Genomic DNA, 25,666 nt, shown 5'->3' with positions numbered 1-25,666 from the left:
ATTAGCCAAAAATTCCAGCCTCTCCTGTTATAATTCCAGCAGAAACACACTAGTGTGTGTTTGAGTAAGTTCACATCCTTGGCTGTGTGTGTAACATTGTGTTCAGTCTGCCAGTTAAGAGTAATCACAATGAAGACTCAGCCAGTGCTCACTATAATCGAGCTGTCATTTCTGCAGACAGCTGAGGAGAACATCCCAGCATTCAGTGGCTATACACACCATCAAACAGGCCACAGCCTTATCCTGAATCTAAACCTTTCTCTTAGTCTCTGCATATTTTGATGAGGCCTATCAAGTCCTCAGAATAGATGTTGCCTTCTGGCACAGGCTCGTTCTAACTGGATGCTTCAATAATAACCACGCGAGGGCCGCTTTTTACCATTTTTATTTGACAACTAGGCCGACTTGTTGACGTGTTCTCCTTTGTCCCGTCTACTCGGATGAAATCAGCATCGACGTGATTACAGCTAATGGCTGTTGCGAGGGCTGGGTCACAGGGACGGCAAAAGCGCTATGTTTAGACTTTGTACTCCACTGCTTCTTCTCTGTATTAGAAATCAGATTTTTCTTCAGTTCTGGAGTTCAGACCCAGTTCAACCTTGTCCTGTCAATGAGCACCTGACAAATGGAGTGAAAATGCTGTCAATGACTTATAAAGGTGAGAATGATGATGGAAGTGGGAATGATGATGTGGATGGTGGCAGTGAAAGAAATGTTAAATATGGATGGGGGTGGTGCTGATGGAGATGAAGAAGGGGGTTTTTGTATTGTTGAGATGATGGCAGTACCACTGGTCAAACTGGAGGTAATGATATTGAAGAGAGTAGCAAAGTCATCTGATATCAGAAAGACTGTCAAGCTGCGTGATGAAGTCTGAATCCATTTGTCTTCTCTGTCTCTCCCTCTAGTTTGAAGCTTGAATGTGACAAGTTGGCGAGTGAAAAGTCAGAGATGCAGCGCCATTATATCATGGTGAGTAAAGCTGTGGCAATGATCTGTGAATTGTATTAAATGTGGTTTTGCTACACTCTGTTTAAACAGTGGTGTATTATATTTCCTGTTAAAATACATATTTTCTTACATCTACTGATGTTCTTATTCAAGGAGGTGATATTCTGTAGTTATTTATCTGGTTTCACCTTTTCTCACCCATTGTTATGCACCCATTCGTTCTTCCCGGTTCCTCTTTGCACTGCAAATGGTAGCTTTTATGGCTCTTCCTAAAATTGCTTTCTCCTAGGATAATTCAGGTTTTATTACAGCTTGCCTCTCATTTTCAAAGGGTTGGTAGTGTTTTCTATTCACTCACAAAAATGTACTCCCCAAGATAATTTCTAAGATCCTGCAGTGGCAGCACTGAATATTAGTCTTGTATGTTGTTGTTCTTTTTTTGTTTTTTTTAAATAACGGTAAAATGCAGACATGGGCAAAAGTAAGTATCCCCTCCGTTCATCGTGTTTTGTTTGTGGGAAAAAAAAGAACATAATAAAATGAACCTGATTATAATGGATCTTAGTATTTTCACCATGATAGTATTTACTTAACAAGACTGAAGCCAAAAATGATTAAAAATTAAAAGAATGTGGACAATACTAAGTACCCCCTAAGTTCTTCAGCAGACTTGATTATTGTAACAGCATTTTTACAGGTGTACCAAGCTCTGAGGTCTTTACACTCACTGCCCGTCTGTCATAGAATAGTTTTTAAAGTTCTGATGCTAGTCTATAAAGGTCTGAGTGGTTTAGGATAAAATACATCAGTGACCTCCTAACCAAGCATAAACCTTCCAGACCCTTCAGGTTATCGGGGTCCGTTTTTTTATTAGCTCCCAGAGTGAAAACCAGACATGGAGAAGCTTTGTTTTTAACTGTTTTTAATCTATTGTTCTTTTTTCTTTCATTCTTTTTATTTAAATTTAAAATCATGCCTTTTAAGTTTTGAATTTATGTTCTACTAAATGGTTTGTAATGTTTTAATGTCTCTTTAAAGCACTTTGGAAAAGTGTGCTATACGACTTAACTTCCCTTGCCTATAACATCAGTATGTTACATTGAAGCAGAATGACCTATTACAGTAGTTAGTTATTAACAACATTGTTTCATTTCACGTTGACATTCATTTTCAAATGAAGAATTCTCTGAAGGTGCCGCTTAGACCTCGTTTAGCTTTAGGTATGGACTTTGACTGGCCAGAGACTTGATTCTTGTATTTTGCTGGTGTGCCTCTGATCATTGTCCTACTATATAATCCAATTTCAACCAAGCTTTTGCTGTGAGAAAGATGGGCACACATTTGACTCTAGAATATTCTGATGTACAGTGGAGTTCATGGTCGATGCAATAACAGCAAGTCGCCCAGGTGCTGTTTCTTCAAAACAAGCCCAAGTCAGCGGGCCTCCACCACCTCACCAAGTTTGACAGAGGGTACGAGGTGTTTTTGTTGAAATGCTGTAGGTTTTCACCAAATATGATATTGGGCATTAAGGTCAGACAACTCCACTTTGGTCTCATCTGTCCATTGGAAGTTGTTCCAGAAGTCATATGGTTTGTTTAGATTTAGTTTTGTGAATAGCAGTCGTGCTCGCATCTGCTTCTTAGGCAGAAGAGGCCTTCCCTGGCAACCCTTCCAAACATATCATTTGTTCAGTCTTCTTCTAATTATGCTTTCATGGACTTAAATATTTAATGCACTCTGTTGAGGCCTGTAGGGCCTGACATGAAACGCTTGGCTCTCTTGTATTTCTGTGACTGTTTTGTGCAGTCTGATCTCGGGGTAAGTTTGCTGTGATGGCCACTCTGGGGAATATTGGCAGCTTTCCACTTGTGAATAATCTTTCTTTCTGTATTTATACCTTGATCTCCAACTTCATTGAGAGTGATTTTTATAGCGCATTCTAGATTGAAGTGCAGCAACAGTTGCTTCTATGAGACTATTGCTGGTGCGTTTGCCTCTTGACGATGTGTTAATGCAAACCTGGATGCTCCAGATCAGCAGTCTGCCTAAATTAGAAGCTGTCATAGACGTCTGCACACCTGTTCATCAAGGGTTGATGATTATTAGCACCTGGCTGCAACTTACCTTCTTAGATTTACTTATAGAAGCATAACGAATACTTTGTATTGCCCACGTCATGGTTGTAAGAACTAATGACACAGTGAAAAAAGTTATGTTATTTGTCTGAGCTTGTACTTGCATGAGACCCAATGCTCAGAAAAATAGGATTAATGACAATTTAAAAGCAGATTTATTACATTATGTACATTTAGTAGTCCTTCAGGGGGCACTACAAAATATGTATTTTGTGGTTTAATTTGACAGACACGTTTGTCATCTACTGTAAAGTCAATACTCCAAAGTGTGCCTCAATTTTTAGTGTCTTTGTTCTGTTCACTTTTTAACTGTTATCAATGTGTGGACAATCAAACCAAACTGTATTAACTGCAGTAATATCTTCTTTGCTCACTTCCTCTGATTTCAAGAGCTGCTGTGTGTATTATTCCTCTCTTTCTAACCCCCCCTTGTTCAAGTTTTGCCCCATCTCTCTCCGCACGTACATGTTCACACACAAACAGACACACACAAATGCGCTCGCCTGCTCTCTCCTCCACCTCGGGGCTAATCTCATTGTTACCGGCCGTAGCGGTGTAGCCGTCTGATGTTTTGCCTCTAATTGATCCTCTGACTGGCTTTAATCTCATCTAATCTGCACTGCCGCACTGCTCTCTCCACCATCCGCAGGCCAGCAGAGAGACACAAACTATGCACACACTTCCTGAGTATGCCTTTTTAGCGTTTCAGAAGCCAAGCACTTAAACACGATGACACACAGACACACACGTACTGTGTGTATGTGGAATTAAATCTTGAAGAGTATAGGTGGTTGTTGGCATGAGTTTCTTCTCAAGAAATCCAGGGTTCCCACTCACACAGGTTTGCATAATAGTCCTAGGTTGCAAGGAAAATGGTTGGCAGAATGTTAACTCACCTTTCTCCTGGTTGAAAGTCCCATGAATTATGTCATGAAAGTTCCTCAATTATTAGAGGAAATACCGCCTCTGGTTTTTCTGTCCGAACTGCAGAAACTGAGACCGATTGCTGTTTATCAAAGTCTGTTTTTAGGGTATTTTTAAGCGCCTACTAAGGCTATTCCAGCAAGAGGAAAGCCATCTTTGACATTACTATACACTGACGGGCTCAGACAACATGTGTATCATAATTTGCTCATCATGTAAATCCAGCATTGCAGGCACAATTAAAATAAAAACATTGTAAAAATATTTATCTATAAGGTGAACCTTATAGATATACATTTTTGAAGTTAGTCTTTAAAGACTGAAATGGAATATAGAGAAAAGTCCACATACTTTAGCCCAGGATTTACAATAAAATCATAAAATCTTGTTTATTAGAGAAGTTCCCTGACCCCATAGCCCTCAGGAGGTCCAAGAACTGTTTTATTCTTTTAAAAAAAGCATCTTTTGTAGGTTTTGTTGAGCTAGAAGAAGTAAGTTGATAGTCATGTGCAGTCAATACACAGTGAAGCAGAATAATGAACCTATGTCAGGAGTTTACAACCTTATTTATAAACCGTATTTTGAATGTGAGACAACACTATTATTATTTAGAGACTGGGTCGTTTTTAAACATGGATATATATTTTTTTGTTTTTCTTTTGAATCCACTTTGTTTGACATATTTGCCAGAACAACAGACACCAAACATGCCAAGTGAATTAAAGGCTTGATGAATTCTTTGTTTAAGGCTTAATGACTATTCTGACTCTCCAACCGGCTCCCTAATAAAACCTCTGGATGGAGATAATGTTTGATTCTAGCGAATCATCTTCTGGACATTTACTTACTGGTAACAGGTGTTCCTTCGTACTCCTTTCTGCCAACATGCGCGATTTTGATGTACTTAAAACAAAAAAAAAAGCAGTTTCTCCAGCATAGTGTTTGAAGGAGAATAGACCCTGCCTCCTTTGCTTTCTAAACAAATGTTTTTCATAGAAGTCATTCACTAACATTCCTACTCCACTGCAGGCCATTCTGGGTGTCTTTTGTTGATACTAGTCTGATTGTCACTTTGCCTTTGTCACATATTTCTTTTCTTCACTGCCGTCCAGAGGCAGTTTCTTCTGTGTCTGTTGTTACTGCTCCCTGGAAAAGTCAAATCCAGAGAAACCAGACAAATTATCTATATCAAACAGGAAAATAGAAAAGCTGGCCAAGCTATTTGTCAAGGGGAAATATGACTGCCTTCTTTTTTGAAACCAAACAGACACTTGTCCTGAATTATTTAAATTAGTATTATGTTATTTTTTATTACTATTTGAGTTTTTAAAATACCAGTGATACTGTCAACACTGTGGTTTCAGATGCCAGATTCAAAAAACCAGGTTAGCTGTGTGCTTCCAATTAGACTGATTAGGTCCACGACACTGATTTATCAGTGTAAACCAGTGTTTACTTTGGTAATTATCCAGTTCTATATGGACACAGATGGATCCTGAATGGTAACCACCTTCGGATGTAGCTCAAAAATGTTTCCATAAAATGAAACCACGGATGTAATATTGCTGATCCCTCCTCTTTCACTTGGCCATTTTTGAAAAACCCCACGCACATTCAGCCATGCGCATGCATGCACAAACCCACTAAGACACACCACGCTCATACACACATACACACACACAGTCCCACTCCATCAGTAGCAGAACCAGTGTTGTATCCCCACAGCGATCTCCCCTCTCCTCCTCTAATAGCATATCAGGTTGCCCCACTCCCCCAGCCAGCAGCACCTCCATTTCCCCAGTGCTGTAATTACTTTAGGGAGCTTCCGCGTGGGCAGCTACAGAGGAAAATGGTGCGTGTTTGTGAGTGTGAGTGAGCATGTGTGTGCACGTGTATGTGTGTGGTAAATGTGTGTGCACATGCATTCACACACGAGACAATGTCAGCATGAGATTGATCAGACGACAATAACAAAGGTGTTGGGTGTGTGCGCGTGTGTGTGTGTGTGTGTGTGTGTGTGCGTGTGTGTGTGCGTGTGTGTGTGCGTGTGTGTGTGCGTGTGTGTGTGTGTGTGTGTGTGTGTGTGTGCGCGTGTGCGTTTGTGTGTAAGAGCGAGTGCAATCGAGCGACATAAATGCATGTATGTGTGTTTTTGTGTCAGAGAGAGAGATTAGTGTGGTGTTTGTTTTCCAGTGACAGAGCCAGACCCCTGCAGACAGAGTGGGTGATTAACAGGGTTGAAGCCTAGAAGGTGGCCCTCTCATTAACAATGAACCCACACTCATACACACTTATACACAACATAGTCTCTTTTCCTACATTCTCATCCTTTCTCTCTATTCACCGTTTCTCCCTTTGTGTATGCACATGTATGTGTGCTTCTGTTGGGAGTAGGTTTGTAGAATCAAAATCTGGGACATTGGGAGTCATTAAAATATCCAATATGTTTCATGTAGACCCCAATTTGTTATAGAAAAGCTTTATATTCATTCTTTGATTATTTTTTAATTTTTTTAATTTGTTTTACATTTTATTTATTTTTATCATCCAGATTTTATCTTGCTGTTCTCTTTTTTTACAAGTCAATTTGCAGGTTGCATTGCTTTTTATTCCCAAAGACCCTTGAAAACAAAGTTGCTGTTTTTTCTATTATTGTTTTCATAATGTTGTGCTTCATATGTATATATTTCAGTATTGTGAAACTCACACAAACACTCAGCAGCTGCTATTCCCTTGCTGACCCTTGCTCGTATTAGTAAGAAATGTCTTCTATCGGTATTCCTACAAGTCCCATTTAAGTATATCCACATTTACCAAACAGCACTTAAGAGCATTGTATGCATGCATGCTATTGAGAGCTGTATTTGACTGTAATGGAACCTACTATGTGTGTGACGGCTTACAGATAACTGAAGCTTCTTACTGTATATCAACAATGCCTGCTTGTCTGGGCAAAATAATGTTGTAAATAATTGATGCCATAATAACGATTGTTGTACCAAAAATAGATATGCAGAGTTGATATGTCACTTCTCTAACTGCTGCTGTGTGATGGCTGTTAATTTATGAAACTATTACACTTGCCCTACCCACAAACAGCTGCAAAAACTCAGAGAACATCTGTAGACTGTTAGGTGATAAGAACTTGTGAATATGTGAATATGACTGGTGTCATCTGTATCTACTCAAGTGATAAATGCAAAAGCACAAGGAGATAAAAGAGGCACCAAGTATCAAGTTATCGGGCGCTCTATGTAGCAACGCCACTTCTGACCACTTGGGGAGAACATGTGGGAAACGAGGCCTCATTGTAAGAATCATGTCGTAAATATAGAAAATATGGGTGTTCTCTATATCCTCAGTAGTTTCATCCCCGACCTGTTTTGTTTTCTTTTGATTGTACCTCTTACATGTTACACAAACAAAATAAGTAAACAAAATCATCTCCTTTATCAATGTGTCTGATACAAAGAAAAGTCAAGAGAATGTTCCGTTTGCATAGAAATCCTCCACAAAAGTTTTCAGAAAATCATTTGATGCATGTTTTCTCTAAGCGTTCCTAATTTTCTCCCTCTTTTTTTGTAGTACTATGAGATGTCCTATGGGCTCAACATTGAGATGCACAAACAGGTAGGTCTATATTGAAGTTGACACTGTTGCACTTGTTTTTGTATTTTGTGTGCTTTTGTTGATTCTTAAGTTTTGCATAAGATTAAAGGAGAAACATGTTGAGACGATGTGTGTGAGCTTGAGATCATATAATCATACGTCTGAACTGACTATCAAAGCAAAAGCTCCAATTTAAGACAATCCTGTGATTTTGTTTAGAGCTACCCAGGTCTAAGAAATCTTCTATTTCCTCAAAGGCCTTAGCCTTTATTTACCTTGAATGTTAGGGTACCACGCCCTTTTTAGAGACAAGCTTTTGATTCTAATGCTTGTTTTTATCAGTGAGAATATCTGGAAATGTATTTTTTGGTGACTCAAAACTAAATATGGAGCAGTGCACAACAAATATTTGCACCTTGCTAGAGTTTGTCTTTACATTAGAGTCAGCCAGGTGTCCATTTATTCCTGGGAGAATCCACATTATCTATGGCAGGTGCACAATACTTAATCGGCCATTTTTCCCTCTTCCAGAATTTGTAATGAAAAATTGGTAAATTTTAAAGAAAGGTGGCACTTTTTTCAGTCGGCTAATTTAAATGAGCCGTCTGTAAGAAATGGCCAAAACTGGTACTGCAGTCACTTTCAAATTATTGTTGAGCGGCGTGTACCCTCCCCCCGACCAGAGGTTGCCAGGTAGGCTGCAGAATGCAGCAGGAACGTAGGCTGCCATGGCTGCGATAATTAGAGCCGAGCTGGCAACCCGGATGCCGAAACAATACTGACTTGGTGATTGGGAGATAGGTGGAGGGTGGAGCTTCAGAAACAATACTGACTTGGTGATTGGGAGATAGGTGGAGGGTGGAGCTTCAGAAACAATACTGACTTGGTGATTGGGAGATAGGTGGAGGGTGGAGCTTCAGAAACAATACTGACTTGGTGATTGGGAGATAGGTGGAGGGTGAAGCTTCAGAAACAATACTGACTTGGTGATTGGGAGATAGGTGGAGGGTGGAGCTTCAGAAACAATACTGACTTGGTGATTGGGAGATAGGTGGAGGGTGGAGCTTCAGAAACAATACTGACTTGGTGATTGGGAGATAGGTGGAGGGTGGAGCTTCAGGCCAAAACAAAAAATGACAACATAAACATCAGTTGAGGGCTGCAACTCCTCTTTTTAAACTGGAATATCCTGGCTTGAGTGCTGTTGTCAGTGACATAAGTATTTGAAATGAACATGATTTTTAAATGTCTGTTGACATATCGGGGTTATTTTATGATTCGTTTTATTATTGCACTTACATACAGCTCCTTTAAGTAATAAACGTTCTAACGAACTACTGTCTTTTATAGTTAAACTTGATGTAATTTGAACTCTATCAAGCCAAAACTTTACAGACAAACTTAGTCAAGTGTCAGTGTTTAATGGAGGTCATGGTGTTTCAATTAATAATGCCTGTTATAAGTCTGGCTATGCTCCTGGAAAGACAGCCTGGTAACTTACCTCTTCAATGGGCCATTAGTAGTTATTTGTAATAATTAGCAGTATAGTTCTGTTGCAGTAATTTAATATGAATATTCTATAAAACATGATGAAAATTGTGTGAAATTAAATTAGCCATTCCTATTCATATCAAAATTTGAATGCATTAGAAAAGTAATGCATGCTTTATCTTTCAACAAAATGTTTGAAACGATTGTTTCACAGAAGCAGCACGAAGGAACTTAGAAGTTCCCTTATAGTAGCAGGGGTTAAGTTGCTTTAACGAGACTGCAATATTTACCCCTGCTTGGTCTCTTGCTTGTCACCCTCTCATTTTCTCTTTTATCATTTATTTTATCATTTTATTTTCTTGAGCCTCTTATAGTCACCTCTGCCATGATGTCCAGTGTAGCTCTGTGAGCTAGTTTCATCATTGTTAATATGTGACACAGTGCTGTAAAACGATGCACAATTGCTGCAAGAGACAAATGTGTCCATAGTTACTTTGGCTGGTTTTTGCCAATTGTAGACACAGGAGAACACAAGAGCTAGATGATGCTTCCTAAAATAATCAACTTTTCCTTGACATTGAATTGAAAATAATATGTAACAAACCAATATTTACATAAAAAGAAACCAAATTTTGTTAAGTTTTAAATTGGATTGATTAAATTGTTGAAAAAGTATGTCTAATATGCACATTACAATGGTATGGAGGCATTTTGTTTTTGTTCTTTTTGTGTATCTTCCAAACCAGAAAATTCATTTATCCAAAATAAAGTTAAAAAAAAAATCACTGAGGACTGTGCATTTACAACCTGTAAGGTATTTTGTCAGAGAATCCCTGATTCATGGTGGGAAGAGGGTGAAGCTAATGTCCATACATCAGTTTGTGTGACTGACGCTGGGGGTGTAATTTATGCTCAGCCTGTAGGTGGAAGAGAGAGCGATGGGTCTCCATAGGGCCAGCCTTTATCAGTGACCTCGTCTAGAGCTGCATGTCCACACACACACACACACACACACACACACACACACACGCACACACACACACACAATCCTTATGATTGACACCACACAGTGACAGCCATATTGGAAGAACCGAGTATGCTTTGAAAAATGGACATACGCGCATGGAAGTAGCAGCTTCCACGATTTAAAGACCTTCACATTTATGCACCCACACATACTCTGAAGTTGGAAGCACAAGATGACAACTGTGATGCATGCTGGGAAGAAACACGCACACACAGCTCTGTGAATGCACTTCATCACACTTCTTTTTTTTTTTTTTTGCTGAGATGAAATTCACAGGCACAAGTTGGATTGTGTGTTGGTGTGTTTTTATATTTTTGTTTTTGTCCCGGAGTGTGCGTGTGACATAGTATATTGGCTTGTGTAGTTTTGTATTGCATGTCTTCAATTTAAACAGAAAAAAGAAAAGGCCTATGCGTGTGTGTTGAGCCTGCCAGCACAAGCTTTGGTGTGTCTGTGTGTGCCCTTCATCAGGGAATATGCTTGGATTTGTGTGTGTGCGCACATCTTACTGGCACATTTTCACAAGCAGCTGTGTGTTGTTGTGCACATGTACTGTGTTTTCCAGCGTGTGTGTCCTTTCTTTGTGCACATTGTGAGTGGGTGCGGTGAATGGCTAGTTCCATTAGAGAGTTGAAATTGAAGGGGATGTGTGGAAACGAGTGTCGAGGAGCATTCATGTCTAAGCCTATTGTGTAGAGCCAGTCTCTCCTCTCCTCTCTTTCTCCTCTTTCCACCTCCGTCTCTATTTTCCTTTTTTTCTCTCCTCTCACACTCAAATATTCAGTTACTCCCTCTTGATCACTCTATCCCACTCAATTCAAAAAAATCGTTCTCCACTCATTTTTTTCCTCACTTTCACGGCTCTGTCTCTTCTGTCTGTATCTTTTCATTTTGTCTTGAAGAGGAAAAGTAACAAGTTATAAATTAAACAGGGAATGTTAATTGATGTTTTGGGGTTTTTTTTTTAACTCCTTGATGTTTTACCCATAAATCCCTGGCATATGTTGCATACTGAAGAGTAAAGGCACATCTAAGTAAATTGATGCTTGGTGAGATGTTACAGATAGTCAAACGTAGCAATACTCCGTTCATTAGTTAATCAATGCACGTTAAATAAAATCTACAGCTATACTGATTATTAGTTTAATATTTTATACAACAAGATGGCTATAGGATTGTTTAACACCCTAAAGCATGAGGTTTTGATCTAAACCCTGGGTGCCATTGGATTGTCTTGTTGATACTAAGCATCAAGACATCGCTCATGTTGTTTGGAGTAGCATTGCTCTGCGTAAGTTACAACTTTTGGTTCTCTAATTAGTTGTATGCCTCTCCTGTGGTGTCTAGAGGTAGATTCTTCCGCATCCATTGTACTGGCTCCTGGAAAGTCAAATCCAGAGGCGCTAGATTGATTAATTGTATTGGAGAGAAAAAGAAATAAGATGGCTGGGCAAGCAAAAAGAAATAATTGTTTATGATAAAATGTAGTGGTGTCAACATTAAAGCAGTTCAAAAAAACTTTTTTTTTTTTAATCTGTTCATAAACTGATAAAATATTTGTGAATGTAAAATCACTTTTGAAATGCTGTCCACGATTTACTCGTCTTTGGTGTCATACTCGGTTACTCATTTTCTCATCCATTATTACTTTCTTGAGTTCCTGCCTCTGCACTGCTGTTCTTCGTCATTCTTTGAGCTAGTTTCAGCGTTGTTACACAGTGCTGTAAAATGATACACAGTTGTTGCAAGAGTTGACTGGAATGGGAATCCAAAGATATTTTTGCCATTTGTAGGAACTGGAGACGGGAAGAGCTAGACATTACTTCCAAAAAGTAAACAAATATTCTTCAAGTTAAAACTGATATTTCAACAAAAAAGGTATTTTGTGCCTCTTTAAAAGTTCCCGGGAAGCAGAACAGTCCCTGTGTGATGAAAATTGAGTTTTAGTTTGATCACATTGAAGCACTGTGTGTTTCAAAGCTAGAGCAGACATTTCTCAGGAACTAAAGTGGTCTTCTGCTACTCGAAAGGTTGGTAGTTTGATCTCTGGCTAGATGTCCACAAAATAAAGTGTCCTCTGGCGATATACTGAACTCTGGTTTCATTCATTGATATTTAAATGACATAGTGAAGAAAAGCACTGCATAGGTTTAAAGTGTTCCACTTACCAAGGGCTGTATGAATGTGTGTTTTAATGTTGCTGTAGTATAGAGCACTTTGTGATCGAGACTTGAAAAGCACCATAAAAATGCAGTCCATTTACTATTTGAAAGTACATTTCCCACAGAGGATGATTACTATATATGTATATCAAAATATTGCAGTAAACACTACAGTATGGTTCTTGAAGTACGAGGGAAGGGTAAAACTTTTAGTTGTAAATGTGATAAAGATTCATTTGTGGTATTCAAATTGTAGCGAAGGAGGAAATATCAATTTGACATCTAGTATCGTATCTACACCTGGCAGGAAGCAGTCCCATCGGACTGAAATAGTGACGGGTATGCGAAGACAAAACTGGGGCACTCTGCGGAAGTGTATTGTTAAATTTGTTCAGTCTGCCTTTCATACTCTACACTTACAAAATACAAGAGGAAAAGCTATTTAAAGTGGGGAAAAGCTATTTGAACAACAGAAACAACAATGCAGTCACCAAGTCGCCAGTCCTTGTTTCATCAATTATATACCGCCCAGTTTTGTAATACCAATGTTGTATTTCATGCATGTACAAAGCTTTTGTCAGTGAATAAGTGTTCCAATAGATGTGGAAAGCTACAAAGAGGACTTGAGAGAAAGTGGCATCCAGAAAGAAGAATCTGAGCAAAAGGCAAAAAAAAAAGAAAAGAGTACAGCGTTGAGATAAAAGAAGAGACAGAAGCTGGGTAGGAAAAAAAAGACAAGACAGATGAAGTAAAAGGTAGTGAAAAAGAGGAAAACCATAGAGGGCATGGAGTGAATCCTGCAGAGACATTTAAAGAGACATTTTAGAGATGTCAGAGAAAATGTATTTGTAATGATGAGCAGATAGGACTGAAGCGCTTGATGGGAAGCTGCGCTCTGCATGCTTAAGGACTGTTAGGAGGGTCCCTCTCTTCTCATTGCCCCATGAATTAGGCTCTAACACAATTACTGCTGCTTTGCATATCTCAGATGGATTGGATGATTACCAACTGAATAGGATAACAGACTTGCATGTGAGAAAGATGGGCCACGCACATGAGGTGAAATGAGAGTCTGTATTCACTTGTATCGGTGTTTCTTATGTGTTTGTATTTGGCTACGTATGGAAGAGTTTTAAAATGGGTATTAGGTTCAAGCAACTTTAATTGATGAGGTGAATTAAGGTATGTAATGCAAGATAAATTTCTCTTACTTTAAGAAGGTCGTAACTGATTTTTTTTCCATGATGATGGTAGTGCGAGTAGGGCTGGGCGATTTTGGACAAAAATAAAATCCCGATTTTTTTTCTCTGAAAACCCGATTTTCGATTTCGATTTTTTTGGTAAAAAGAAAGGTTAAGGTACAAAAGACAATGGAATAAATTGTTTCAAATATTTTATCTTTATTTTTAAAGAAAAATAGCAAACAAATTTCCCTATTGGGAATGAACTGCAATTGAAAGATACTGTAAATCCTCCTTGAGTTTAGTAAAGTGACAACATTTACAATTTTCTTGACCAAACAAAGATGACTAGAAGGGCTCTGTCAGTAATGCAGCCAGCTGCAAAAAAGGAAAATCGGTTTTCCGATTTTCCTTTTTTTAACATCGTCTTGATTAATAAATCCGATTTCGATTTAAAATCGATTAATCGCACAGCCCTAAGTGCGAGTTAAATCTCAAGTTTAGATTTTAAACATAAGATCTGTTAATATTTTTCCATTTTTCCTTCTCAAGTCCAAAAAATAAATAAAACGGGAATTAACCGAATCCATACTCAAGTAAATAAAAAACTTAATTTCAAAACATGTAGCTAAAATATAACCCTACCCAAGTACTGGCCTTGTCTTTCATTATTATTGGTGTTGATCTATCAGCTTTCAGATGTATTTCCAGGAAGTTAAAAGCATCATTATTGATGTCTGGTAATTTACCCAGGCTTTACCCAGGCATTCCTCTATTTTGCTATTTTAGAAATACTTGAGCTCTTTCCGTATGTCTTATGAAGTGGCATTCCATCAGTTTTCCAGCATTTAACAGAATTTGAGCAAATGATATAGACCTAACCTCTTATGGGCTCACCACCTGCAGAACTGGCACTACGGGGGACTGAAGTGGATTGTCACAGCCACGTGGCGGACTGTGTTGGTGGTGTTAGGTTTTCACCTCTGCTTTTTTGCAGATGATGCACTTTCAACTCTCACTGGAGTGGTTCACGGCCGAGTGTGTAGTGGTAGTAATATGAATCAGAATCTCCAAATTAGAGACCATGGTTGTCTGTCGTAAAATCAGTGCCAGATCCGCTGGTCCATCATCAGTCCTCATACTACTTGACCTGTCTACTGCCTTTGACAGGATCAACCACCACATCCTCCTCTCCACACTTTCAAATCTTGGCATTCCAGGATCTGTCCTCTTTTGGTTCATGTCTTACATCACAGGAACCTCCTTCAAAGTATCATGGCAAGGACGAGTGTCCAGATCGATGCTTAGCCCTCTTGAAGGATGAAGGATCGCCACCTTCAGCTAAATCTGTCCAAGACTGAGCTTATTGTCTGCCCAGCCAGTAATTCCTTACCTCCTCAGATAAGTGTGTAGTTTGATTCCACCGCACTTGTGCCCACGTCTTCTGCTAGGAATCTTAGTGTCATGTTAGACAGCCAACTGACCTTTTAAGGTGTAATGTGTTGCCTCAGTTTTCCGGCCTTCCGATTTTCTTTTTAGAAAATCAGGAAAATCATACCCTACCTGACGGAATATACAGCACAGCTCTTGGTTCAGGCTCTGGTCATGTCACACATTGACTACTGTAATTCCTTCTTGGTCGGCCTCCCTGCGTGCTCAGTTAAACCTCTGCAGATGATCCAGCAGCATGTCTGGTCTTCAACCAACCCAAGAGAACTTATGTCACTCTGCTGCTAATCTCTCTCTGCACTGGCTTCCAGTTGCAGCATGCATCAAGTTTAAAGCTCTGCTTCTGGCTTACTGAACAACAATTACCTAGCGGCTCCTGCCTACCTTCACTCCTTCATCCAGAGCTACACTCCCTCTCGTTGGCTCCGCTCAGCCAGTGAAAGACGGCTGGTGCTTCCACCATAACGTGGTGTAAAATCAGTAGCCAGACTTCTCCTCCATTGCTCTTTGATGGTGGAATGACTTACCAAACTCTGTCTGATCCACAGGGTCTGTACCCACTTTTAAGAGCAAGCTAAAGACTCAGCTACTCAAGGACCATTTCTGCATTTAGTTTAACTTCTTTGCTCATCAGAATGAGTAACAAGATTTGACCTGGTCTTTGCATCACTCAACACTGAGAAAGCTGCAGGCACTTATGGCGCTTTTGTACTAGTCCCGCCTCCGCCCTGCTCGGCTCGGTGCGGCACCGTCTTGCACGTTTGCACTAGGGGCTGAGACGGGTAGAGCCGCTCCAAGCCGATACTATTTCTGTAACCATTCTGGCGAGGTTCTATGCGGGCTGAGCCTGGACTATTTCTGACGTCACCACCCTCCACGCCACTGATTGGTCGGGGGCGGGGCCGGCAGACGTTTGAATCAGGAAGCGGGAGTCAGCGCGAGAGCGACCCGCGACCCGCGGCTCGCGGCGATTTTATTATAAAGCGGTGATCCAACTATGAGGTGCAGATGTTCATAAACCTGGTGGCTGACGAGAGAATTAAAAAAGGGATGTAGACGGGCTGTTTTCTTCTCAGCCGCTCGCGGCTCCATCTGATTTCTCATCAGCGCCGACATGAACAAAGCGGTTGCGCAATCGAGTACGTCACCGCAGCTTCACCCCAACCTGCCCACTTCTCACCTGGCTGTGGAAAAACAAACGGGTAGAGACGGGTAGAGGCGTGACGAGCCGAGTCGGGCTCAGTAAGTCCTAGTGCAAAAGTGCCATTATGCCAAGATGATATTATGATGGTGAATTTTAAGACCTAGGTTTGCTGTATTTAAATGACTGTTGTGTTGGGTGGGAAGGGGACACCAAAAAAATTATCTGGCATGGCAGCACCTGTGTCCAACTGGACATCTGGTTAGCGTACTTCCTGGTCAACGCATTAAAAAGGTGTTTTGGACGTATCCAACTGGGAGAAAACCTTGAGGAAGACCCAGGACACTGAAGGGAATATATTTCCCTGGTCTGGGAACCCCTTGGTTTCCTACCAGAGGAGCTGGAGGAGGTTGTTTGGGAGGGACAGGCCTGGGCTTCTCTGCTTTGGCTGATTCCCCTACGACCTGAGTCTAGATAAGCTGAAAATAATGGATGAAATGGATATAGTTCTATCGTGTAAATAATCCAATGTTGCAGATTCAGCAACAGACAGCACCACATTGAACATATTTTATTTGCAAATAAACATATCCATACATCACACTGGCAGTTCTCTGTTTTCCTCTGTCCTCCTCTGTCCATCGTTGTGTCTTAGCATCATTCCAGTGATCTTGCTGGTTTCACCCGTGCTGAGTTCTGTTCTGCAACTGGGAAAGATTCTTCAAATGGCTTCTGGAAAATTATTTTCTAACCTAGCTGTTCTTAAACCGTAGTTGCTTTCATAAACTCCCTGTATGTTCATTGATTAAGGTTTTCCATTCTTGTAAGCTTTAATACTAATACTAATACTGGTGGTTCATCTTGGTTGCCATAATAATAATGATATGATGGTAATAATGATAAGCCTGTCTTCTACTCAGGTGTTGTTGTTTTTTACCTGGCTAGATGTTGCAAAGGGGTTTTGCTTCTCCAGAGAAATAATTTAAGTCTCATTCCATGATTGTGGAAGTATTTATCTTGCATGCCTTCTTTTTTTTTTTAATACTTTTGTTTTTAGTTTTTGCAGCCTAATTATGACGTCCTTCACAGTCACACAGTGAGACCTCCCAGGAGCAGCTACCAAATCATCAATCTAGCTAATAAAACAAACTTTAGCTTTAATCCCATTTGTTGTGAAGATACCAGTAAACATGCCAGACCTGACCATGTAACTGTTTTTGTGAATAGTCATAACAATTAAATTACAGTATTTTTAAAGAAGTTGATGCAATACTTCTACTAAACCCTCATCTTAGATCTGTTACTGTGGCTTAACTTGGTGAAAGTGTGAAATCTGTAACTTTGCTCAAATATTCATGAACCTGACTGTATGTAGCAGAGCTTGATATAGTGTATTCCTCTGAGCAGCAGACTAAAAATACCAGCACAGGTATTTTTGAATATTCTGACCTCAAAACAAGTTGACGGTATGCATTAGATACTATAATCATCGGGCCTTTGTCATAGCAGGCATTTTTACTCATTGTTGGTCTTTCTAATCGCATTAATGATGCTTTGTTTTATCTGTTGTGTACCAGCAATGGCTCTAACATGGAGCCGCATGTGCGCTCCACAGCGTTGGAGACCTGTGGCAGCAAACACACTGTTCATGCTTGCCAGTTTGTTGGTCTCTTTGCTTTGCTGCTCCTGTATGCAAACTTGAAAGTTTTGGATCAATGTTTGAGACATTTGTTAATCTTACATCCACAGCCACATTTGGTACTCTTCTCTTTGCAATAAAACTTAGTGTGTGGGTGTTTTTTTTTTGTGGTTCAAGTAGGGCTGGGCGATATGGACCAAAATTCATATCTCGATATTTTCTAGCTGAATGGCGATACTCGATATATATCTCGATATTTCTTCTGTGCCATAATTGGGGTTTCCCCCAAAGCATTATAGCATAGCATCTCTGTTAGCTTCATCTTTTCTGAGGCAAACCCTTAAAAAAACAGTCAGTTTTAATACAAAGCCTCGTGCCAAATGTCACACAGGTACCTTTATTAACAGAGGTCTGCACAATATCAAAATGTATAAAACAAATGAAATAAAAATAAACTGCCTGCATATATAGAATAAAAATGCTTCTTGAATAAAATAAAACAAATATCCCTTTCCTGCAGACAGGCAGACTTTTCCACTGAGGTTGACAGTTGCAAAAACAGTGCAAATAACAAAACATTTGTGCAAATCTCAAATAAAACATTCAAGTCAATTTGTCACAAAATAAGCTATATCAAAAAAAAAATTGAAAAAAAAAAACAATTTTTAAATCGATATAAACGATATTGTCTCGTACCATATCGCGTTTGAAAATATATCGATATATATTAAAATCTCGATATATCGCCCAGCCCTAGGTTCAAGTAATCAACATTTGACTATTTCACAGCTTGGTTATCCACATACTAAGAGCTTGTTGAAACTGTGTATAACTTTGTCTCCTCTTGGAGGAATTCCCATAATTCTCCAAGTTGATGGAGAGTTTTACAAATTGACACCATCATAATACCAGAAATCGAGCCATGACAGTGAAATAGTATAACAGGAAGACATTGAAACTGAAGTAGCAACTGTAAAAATGTTCAGCATCATTAAGAGTTAATGACACCTATGCTTTTCCTACTGAGATATCCCAAAATACTGTCTGTGTAAATGGCTCTGTATTCACTTCCGTAGGAGAGTATGAGAAAACAGTACGATGACTCTGAACAATAATATTTTTTTGTATCAGTTGTTCAGATGCCGGCCATGCTGACCCCCGCATTTTACAATATCCTCCCCATTGTTTCAGGCAGCACCGTGCACCAGTCATCTTGTCAGGCAGGATTCAGCTTGGCTGCTCTATAAAGGTGTCCAGGGTCTTTAAAAGTACATCAGTCAGCAGTACTGCTGCACTGCATGAGATATTGTGTCATTATGATGAACACATACGCTGTGTTCATCATAATGACATGTTGGGGATTTTGTACACGCCTCTCCTGCAACTAGAAATAATGAAACGGACCAACCGACGTGTAATTTTCTGCTAACAGTTCCCAGCAGATGTTACCTGCAGACTGAGGATATTGAGTTAGTGACAAATCAACAGATTATTTTTCACAGGATTTGTTCACATTGATGAAAATATAAAAGAATTGTATTATTATTATTATTAGTCTGACTGAATAACTCTCGTTCCACAGGCTGAGATAGTGAAGAGACTGAACGGCATCTGTGCACAAGTCCTCCCCTACCTGTCTCAGGAGGTAAACCCAGCCACACAAACCCTGTTTGATACACACACGTTGATACAAAACTGTCAGTAACCCTCTGACCCACAGCACTATTTCTTACATCCTGGAATGAGATCATCCTCATTCCCGCCTCATTACCTCTCCACCTCCGTGACCCCTCGCACAGCACCCCTCTTCGTTCCTTCCATCATTCACCAGCACTCTCTTCCTGTGCTCCTTCAACCACACTTTTGCTTTCACCCTACCCCCGCCTCAGTTCTTCTGTGCTATAGTCATCACCCCCCTCTCTTTTTTTTTTGACCGCCTCTTCCACTCCCTGGCTTCCCTTTATCCCTGCTTCATCTGCCTCCTCCTCCTCCTCCTCCACCTGACTCTTCCTTTCTTTGTGTGTCTGTGTGTGTGTCAGTGTAATAAATGGCTGTGTGATTCAGATAAGCCATGCTCTTATCTGCCCACCGGGGGGGTTGACCTCCACCCATTACTGCACACCAGTCCACCATCCATTCACCGGTGTGTCGCACAAGGCTTCCGTGTTTGTGTGTGTATCTGTATATATGACTGAATGAATAGCTAAATGGCCAGAGGGGGAAGTGCATCACCAGGGAGGGTTGTCAGACTGTCTGCTGGGACTATTGATATTGATCTAACCCCCTCCACCTCTTTCTTCCCCACCCCAAACTCAACCCCCTTGTTTCTGCCCTGCTGTTATTGTCCGTCTCCCTTTCTCACCCAACACTCCCGTGCTCTGTCTGCAGCACCAACAGCAGGTCCTGGCAGCCATAGAGAGGGCCAAGCAGGTCACCCCTCCAGAGATGAACTCCATCATAAGGGTACGATGTTCCAGCTCTGGTAACCTCCGTGGAGGCAGGGTGGCTAGAAAATGCCAATATTGATTAATCCTATTGTTTACTTTAATGACTTTTCTTTATTGGTTTGAACATCATCGCAGACAGAGTACATTTCTGTACTTAATCCGCTTTCTAGCATTTATCAGTTGAAGAAAGGATGGCTAAACCAATAATATGAGACATTTATAAGTCCAGATAATATGCAAACAAGCAGGAAACGGGATAAGTGAAATCTGCTTTGATCAGTGGTATCCAGCCTTTTCTTTGTTGTAGTTTTGTTGTCATAGAGACAGTATTATTGCGTGTAGTAGTTGTGAAGATTAGGTGAAACATAATAAGTAGCATGTTGATACAGATACACATTGATAATCCAAATAAGGACAGAGTGACGGTCTCTCTGAAAATCCCATCTAGCTTTGAATTATACCAAATATTATTTCAAAGACTAAAAACCCACTTAATCTTTAGTTTTATTTTCTTTCTTGCAAAATGCTTTGGGGCCTGACCCATGACTCAGGCCTCACAGATCACGGGTTTAGGTGGCTTGATGATATCATTACAGCTCCACCAGGAATATTTTTATCCGGTTTATCAGACTAAGGATTATTCCTCATGATGAGTTGTGTATAAAATGAATAATGAATCGGACTCTCATTTCTTAGTTGGAATCCGTTGAGCTAGTGGCGCAATTACAGATCACTGGCTTAAGCTCACTGTATAAAGACTTGATCAATGCAGATTGGGGATCAGCCAATGACCTGCAATCCTTTATATCTGTAATTTTAGTGTTAAGTACCCTCACCTCCCCATCATGAGCACTGTGTTTGCAGCTCCATCATTTTACAACTGACCTAGTGTTAGGTAGCGTAGCCACTCCATCACTGGGATGCATGAATCATAGAATTGCCTTGCCAGAGGATACTGGCCTTGAGAGACCTGCATTTGGGGATGGAACTGTCCACCTTGTGCTTTTGATTTGATCTCATAGCATGAGTAATTGGAGGAAACAGCCTTTTGGATCTGAACATAACGTAAAGGATTCGAATTCAGAGGTGTAGCCGTGAGAAGCTGATTTCCTTAGATGCCTCTTAAAAGAAGAAAAAACCACACACACACAATCTGCACACTGGGTGTGTTGTGTTGAGTGTGCATACAAGGGAGGGATGAAAATGCATGTGCTTGGATGTTACATCTTTTGTATGTCAGGGTATGTTTTTTTTAAAGATATGTTCAACATTGTGTGCTGTGTTCTCTCACCTATAGCACTTGTTCTCATACTGGAAACACCTATAAAAATTGCATCTATTATAAAAATGTTATGTTTGCTGCAAACTTTTCATCTTCTACTGCTTTTATTTTAGTTTGATATTCTATTGAACCCACATTAGTTGCACTGTGCCCCAGAGCTCATTACGCGAGTTTACACTTGGCCTATCTATTGTGTATTTTGCATGATTTGTGATCTGGATCTGGCTGCTGTGTCTAAGTTGTGTGTGGTTGTGTTCCATACAGCAGCAGCTCCAGGCTCACCAGCTGTCTCAGCTCCAGGGCCTGGCCCTGCCCATGACCCCCCTGCCTCTGGGCCTGAGCCAGCCCGCCCTCCCCGCTGTCACCACTTCCTCCGGCCTCTTCTCCCTCTCTTCTCTGCTGGCCTCACAAGCCCAGCTGGCCAAGGAGGAGAAAGCATCCCGTGACGGCGTTGACAGCCACCGTGAGGAGGACGGAGATAAGTCTGATTAGATGGTGTTCCCACTCAGCTCTGCTTGAATCCAGAGAGCTGGATCCCTGTATCTGCCCTCCCTCGGCCCTGCAGCCCCAGTCCGTCTTTCTTTGACCCTACCCGACATGGGTTTCTCACCTGTTACTGCATCTCCAGCTTCAGACCACTATTTATCCGATTATTGGGGACTTTTGGCTCTCTTCTCTGTTTATACTTAAAATCTGCTTTTCTTTTTATCATGACGACACGGTCTGCCTCTCATACTGTATATGTTGTCTCTTTGTGTCAAAGCTGGATCTTCTTTCCTTCATTTAACTGGACTTTCCTTTTCTGCTCCTTTCTGCTTTTGTGTCATTTCCTATTTCTTTGTTTCAGGATATTTGGTTCCCTCTGTTCTTCCCTCTCTCCTCACCCCACTCTCTCTCTGAACATCTTTCTCCTGTTTGTCCTGATTTGCCAAAACTGTGTGTGAGACTAAATGCACCACTTTCTTGGTGTTGGAACAGGCAAGCTGTTAAAACACAGGGATTCTTTGACAAACTCCAAAACATGTCTGACAAAACACAGGTCTTTTAACAATTCCAGACTCTTATAATAGAGGTGTCACAGAGATCTGCATTGTAAATATCAATGGCATCTCAGATTGCATGCATTCATTCTAAGATAAGAAATACTGTAAGTTTAAGTGGCAGTTTGTTGCAGAGAGATAAACAGTGTCCTGAGGTCCCTGTTAAAGACAAATAACTCCTGATTCTAAATTCATGTCTTAAGCCAGAAGACTTCGCCAGCCAACATGCTCTTGAGTTTTATCTAAAATCCCAAATGTATATGAAGGAAGAAAAAGCACTGTTTAGAGCTGTCTGATTAGATTTACAGTAAAAGCTTCCCTAGTAAGTAATCTCATAACTTACGATCCTTGTCAGACCTAGGATGTAGATTGGCTCAAACGTCCCCATATCTTAACTTCCAGCATCAATAAACAGAGCCGAGGTAGCACAATAATGTTTATCACTGTGGGGTGAGCACATGTAGGTTTAGTTTAAGGGACAGCAGGGGGCAGCGTGTGTCTTTGAAGAATCCTGCTTACAAGGTTCAGGTTCCAGCAAAACAATGACGTCCCACTGGCTGTGTGACATGGTTTTTAACTTATTCATTCACTGTGAATGTACAAACGTAACATCCCACAAACTGGGAACATTAATCTCTGCATGTGGTCAGCCCAAGGCTCTGCCGTGAAAATTTCTCTGTGCCAGTTTAAATCATGTCTCCAAGTGATCCACCTTCCAGAGCGGCCACATGCCAGCATAAAACAAAAATAGAACTATGGTATTATTCAGATGTAATTACAGTACGTTATGAATCACGGGAGAGATGAAGCACAAGTGGATTCCAAGTAAATTGCTGCCTTTTAACCTGACAGGTTGGGGATGCTAACAGTCGTGCTGTCAGATTAGACGTCTCTTCCAGTGGCAGTACGGTGGAAATAGTCAGATAAAATTTGATAATACCCATGAAATGTTACCGTGTCATATTCAGGGTTCCTAATTAAATGTTTGGCTCTTCTGGCAATGGTAGGTAAACAAAAAAAAATTATATATTTTTTTCAGTTTCTGCATCATCAGATGCAAAGCTCTGATTGGATTGATTGATTACGTCAGTTTCGGCTGGAGCACATAAAGCAAACGCTGCAATTTCAAATGATTTACCGCCACATGGCTTTTAAAATCATTTTTACATTTTAAATTTTCCCCCGCTAGCAGTTAATTTTGAACCCTATATGTATTTTGGACACAAAATGTAGAGATTGATTCAGTTTATGGATATATTTGAGCTTTAACGGGGAAAACATTTTGGCATGTCCTGAGTTTTACATTAAAATCTTTTTTTCAGATGTCAGTCAAGTGCAGTCTATACACACCCTGCCAGGGCGAGGTCATGTCAGGCAGGTTAAGGTGTGTTTCACATGTCAGATGAACCAAAACCAGATAGAATTCACATATTAATAAATATCTGCTTTCAGAGAGCTGAGACACAGTTTGACATGTAATACCCTTTTGAATGTTTAGCATCAATTGTCAGCAAATGTGGCCTTGGTGGTAATTAAGCTTTGGCTATGTTGGTCCCCAGAGAGGAAGGAAGGAAGAATTATTAGGTCAGCTGTGGGTTTAGCAGAGTTATGTGTCCAAATTTAAAGATTTTGTCCCAAATTTGAAAAGAAATTGTGCTTCCTGTAATGCACACGCATACACACAAACGGCATCTTTGCTGTTCTCATAGATTTTTGACACCTTCAGTCTTAACTCAAAATGCCTTCTAGCCTGATGACAAAGCACACGTTATTGACTCGTGCAGGTTTGATACATTAACAGTGGAAATGCATTCAATTGCATATGAGCAGATTTTCAGAATAAAATGCAAATTTTGTTTGTGAAACTTCACTTTTGATGGCTGAATAACTCCTCCAGTGGAACCCCACTGTTGTGTATGTATATGTGTACATATAAAAACGTGTACAAACAGCCGAACAGATCCGGCTATTGGAGATAAACCAGATGAAATGTGTTGCTGTTCTTACTAAAACTAAAGCTAACATGCTATTCTGCTTATCAATTATGCTTGCAGCACGTCGTCCTCCCATCCTGCCACACACAGTATGTATCTAACTACATACTGCGCTCGTTGTAGTGATATCCAGAATGTGTAGACAAAAAGAAACACATCAATGCATGAGCGGGGAATTGAGATTGGTTTCGTTCTAGTGGAGACAGTTTTTTTTTTTTTTTTTTTTTTGAGAATGTTTCACTGAAACCTTTTGTGAGCAATGCACTTGATTCCTCTTCTTCTTTACCCTTTCCTCTCTTTTTTTTTCTTTAAATAGTACTTTATATAAACTAGGAGAACTTCAAAACTGATCTTGCAGACGTGTAAATTAAGATCTATGTAATTGTTGAATTAGGTGGAGGTGTGCTCGCCTCTGTACAGTTATACATAGAAAGCTTCATGTGTATATGGCTGCATCTTCTCTCGTCTGTCCTGGAAAACTCTTGTGCTGTTGTGTTACAAAACTCATGTGACACCAGTTGGGGATTCTGCAGTATGTTAATCTTTTATTTTCACCTTTGATCCGTGTCCCCCCGACTCCCACTCTTCCCCATCCCATATCCATCCCCATACTTTTTACTCCCATTTCTCCCCCCGTCATATTTTCTGCCCTAATAGCGTGAAGCATTGTAAGCATTTTGAGCTTTGTAAAGTTTTTTTTTTTTTTTTTTTTTTTAATACTTATTTTGTGTATTATGTAAAACTAAAAGTGTGTACTCGGGCAAAAAAGAAAAAAAATGTTTTGTGTCTGACGTCATAGCATCATTTAAATGAATGACAAAAAAAAAAGAAAATGGAGAAAAAGAATACAACAAAAATTTACTATAAATGATATGAAATGTTCTGCAGTAAGGAGGGACTTCTGGTGCCTTACAAATAAAGTCAATCAAATCATGAAAAACAGGTGTCTTACTTTCTCTTTATCTGGCGCCGCTGCCTGGTTGGGATGGCTCATTTACAAAAACCAAATGCAGCCAAGTGACTGATCACATTGGATTCCTGTTACTGCATTTCCATTCATTTTCTAGACCTCTTTCCTTTGCAAGGTTACATTTCAGATGTTTTCAGACAAAAGTACACCCTGGAGAGGTTGCCAGGGCAACATGTAGCCAAACAACCAGATGCATTTACACTCACTCTCATAAATGGAAT

The 25,666-nt window shown here is 40.1% G+C and overlaps 1 protein-coding gene across 2 annotated transcripts in view; it reads left to right on the top strand.

Annotated features, from left to right (window-relative positions):
* Nucleotides 1–25,400, top strand: part of tle5 (TLE family member 5, transcriptional modulator) — a 54,709-nt gene extending 29,309 nt beyond the window's left edge. The window contains exons 3-7 of one of the 2 annotated variants that reach the window (XM_061738177.1): nt 909–972; nt 7,599–7,643; nt 19,295–19,357; nt 20,101–20,175; nt 21,709–25,400. In XM_061738177.1, the coding sequence (XP_061594161.1) occupies nt 909–972; nt 7,599–7,643; nt 19,295–19,357; nt 20,101–20,175; nt 21,709–21,933 (472 nt within the window). In that variant the 3' untranslated portion in view covers nt 21,934–25,400. Of the gene's footprint in view, nt 1–908; nt 973–7,598; nt 7,644–19,294; nt 19,358–20,100; nt 20,176–21,705 lie in introns of both variants that reach the window. The other variant, XM_061738176.1, reaches the window with a different exon arrangement.
* Nucleotides 25,401–25,666: the final 266 nt, after the last annotated feature.

This window comes from Cololabis saira, chromosome 13 (genome assembly GCF_033807715.1).
Source record: "Cololabis saira isolate AMF1-May2022 chromosome 13, fColSai1.1, whole genome shotgun sequence".
Taxonomy (NCBI): Eukaryota; Metazoa; Chordata; class Actinopteri; order Beloniformes; family Belonidae; genus Cololabis; species Cololabis saira.
The sequence above is the reverse complement of the archived record's forward strand: the minus strand, read 5'-3'. Positions and strand labels throughout refer to the sequence as shown.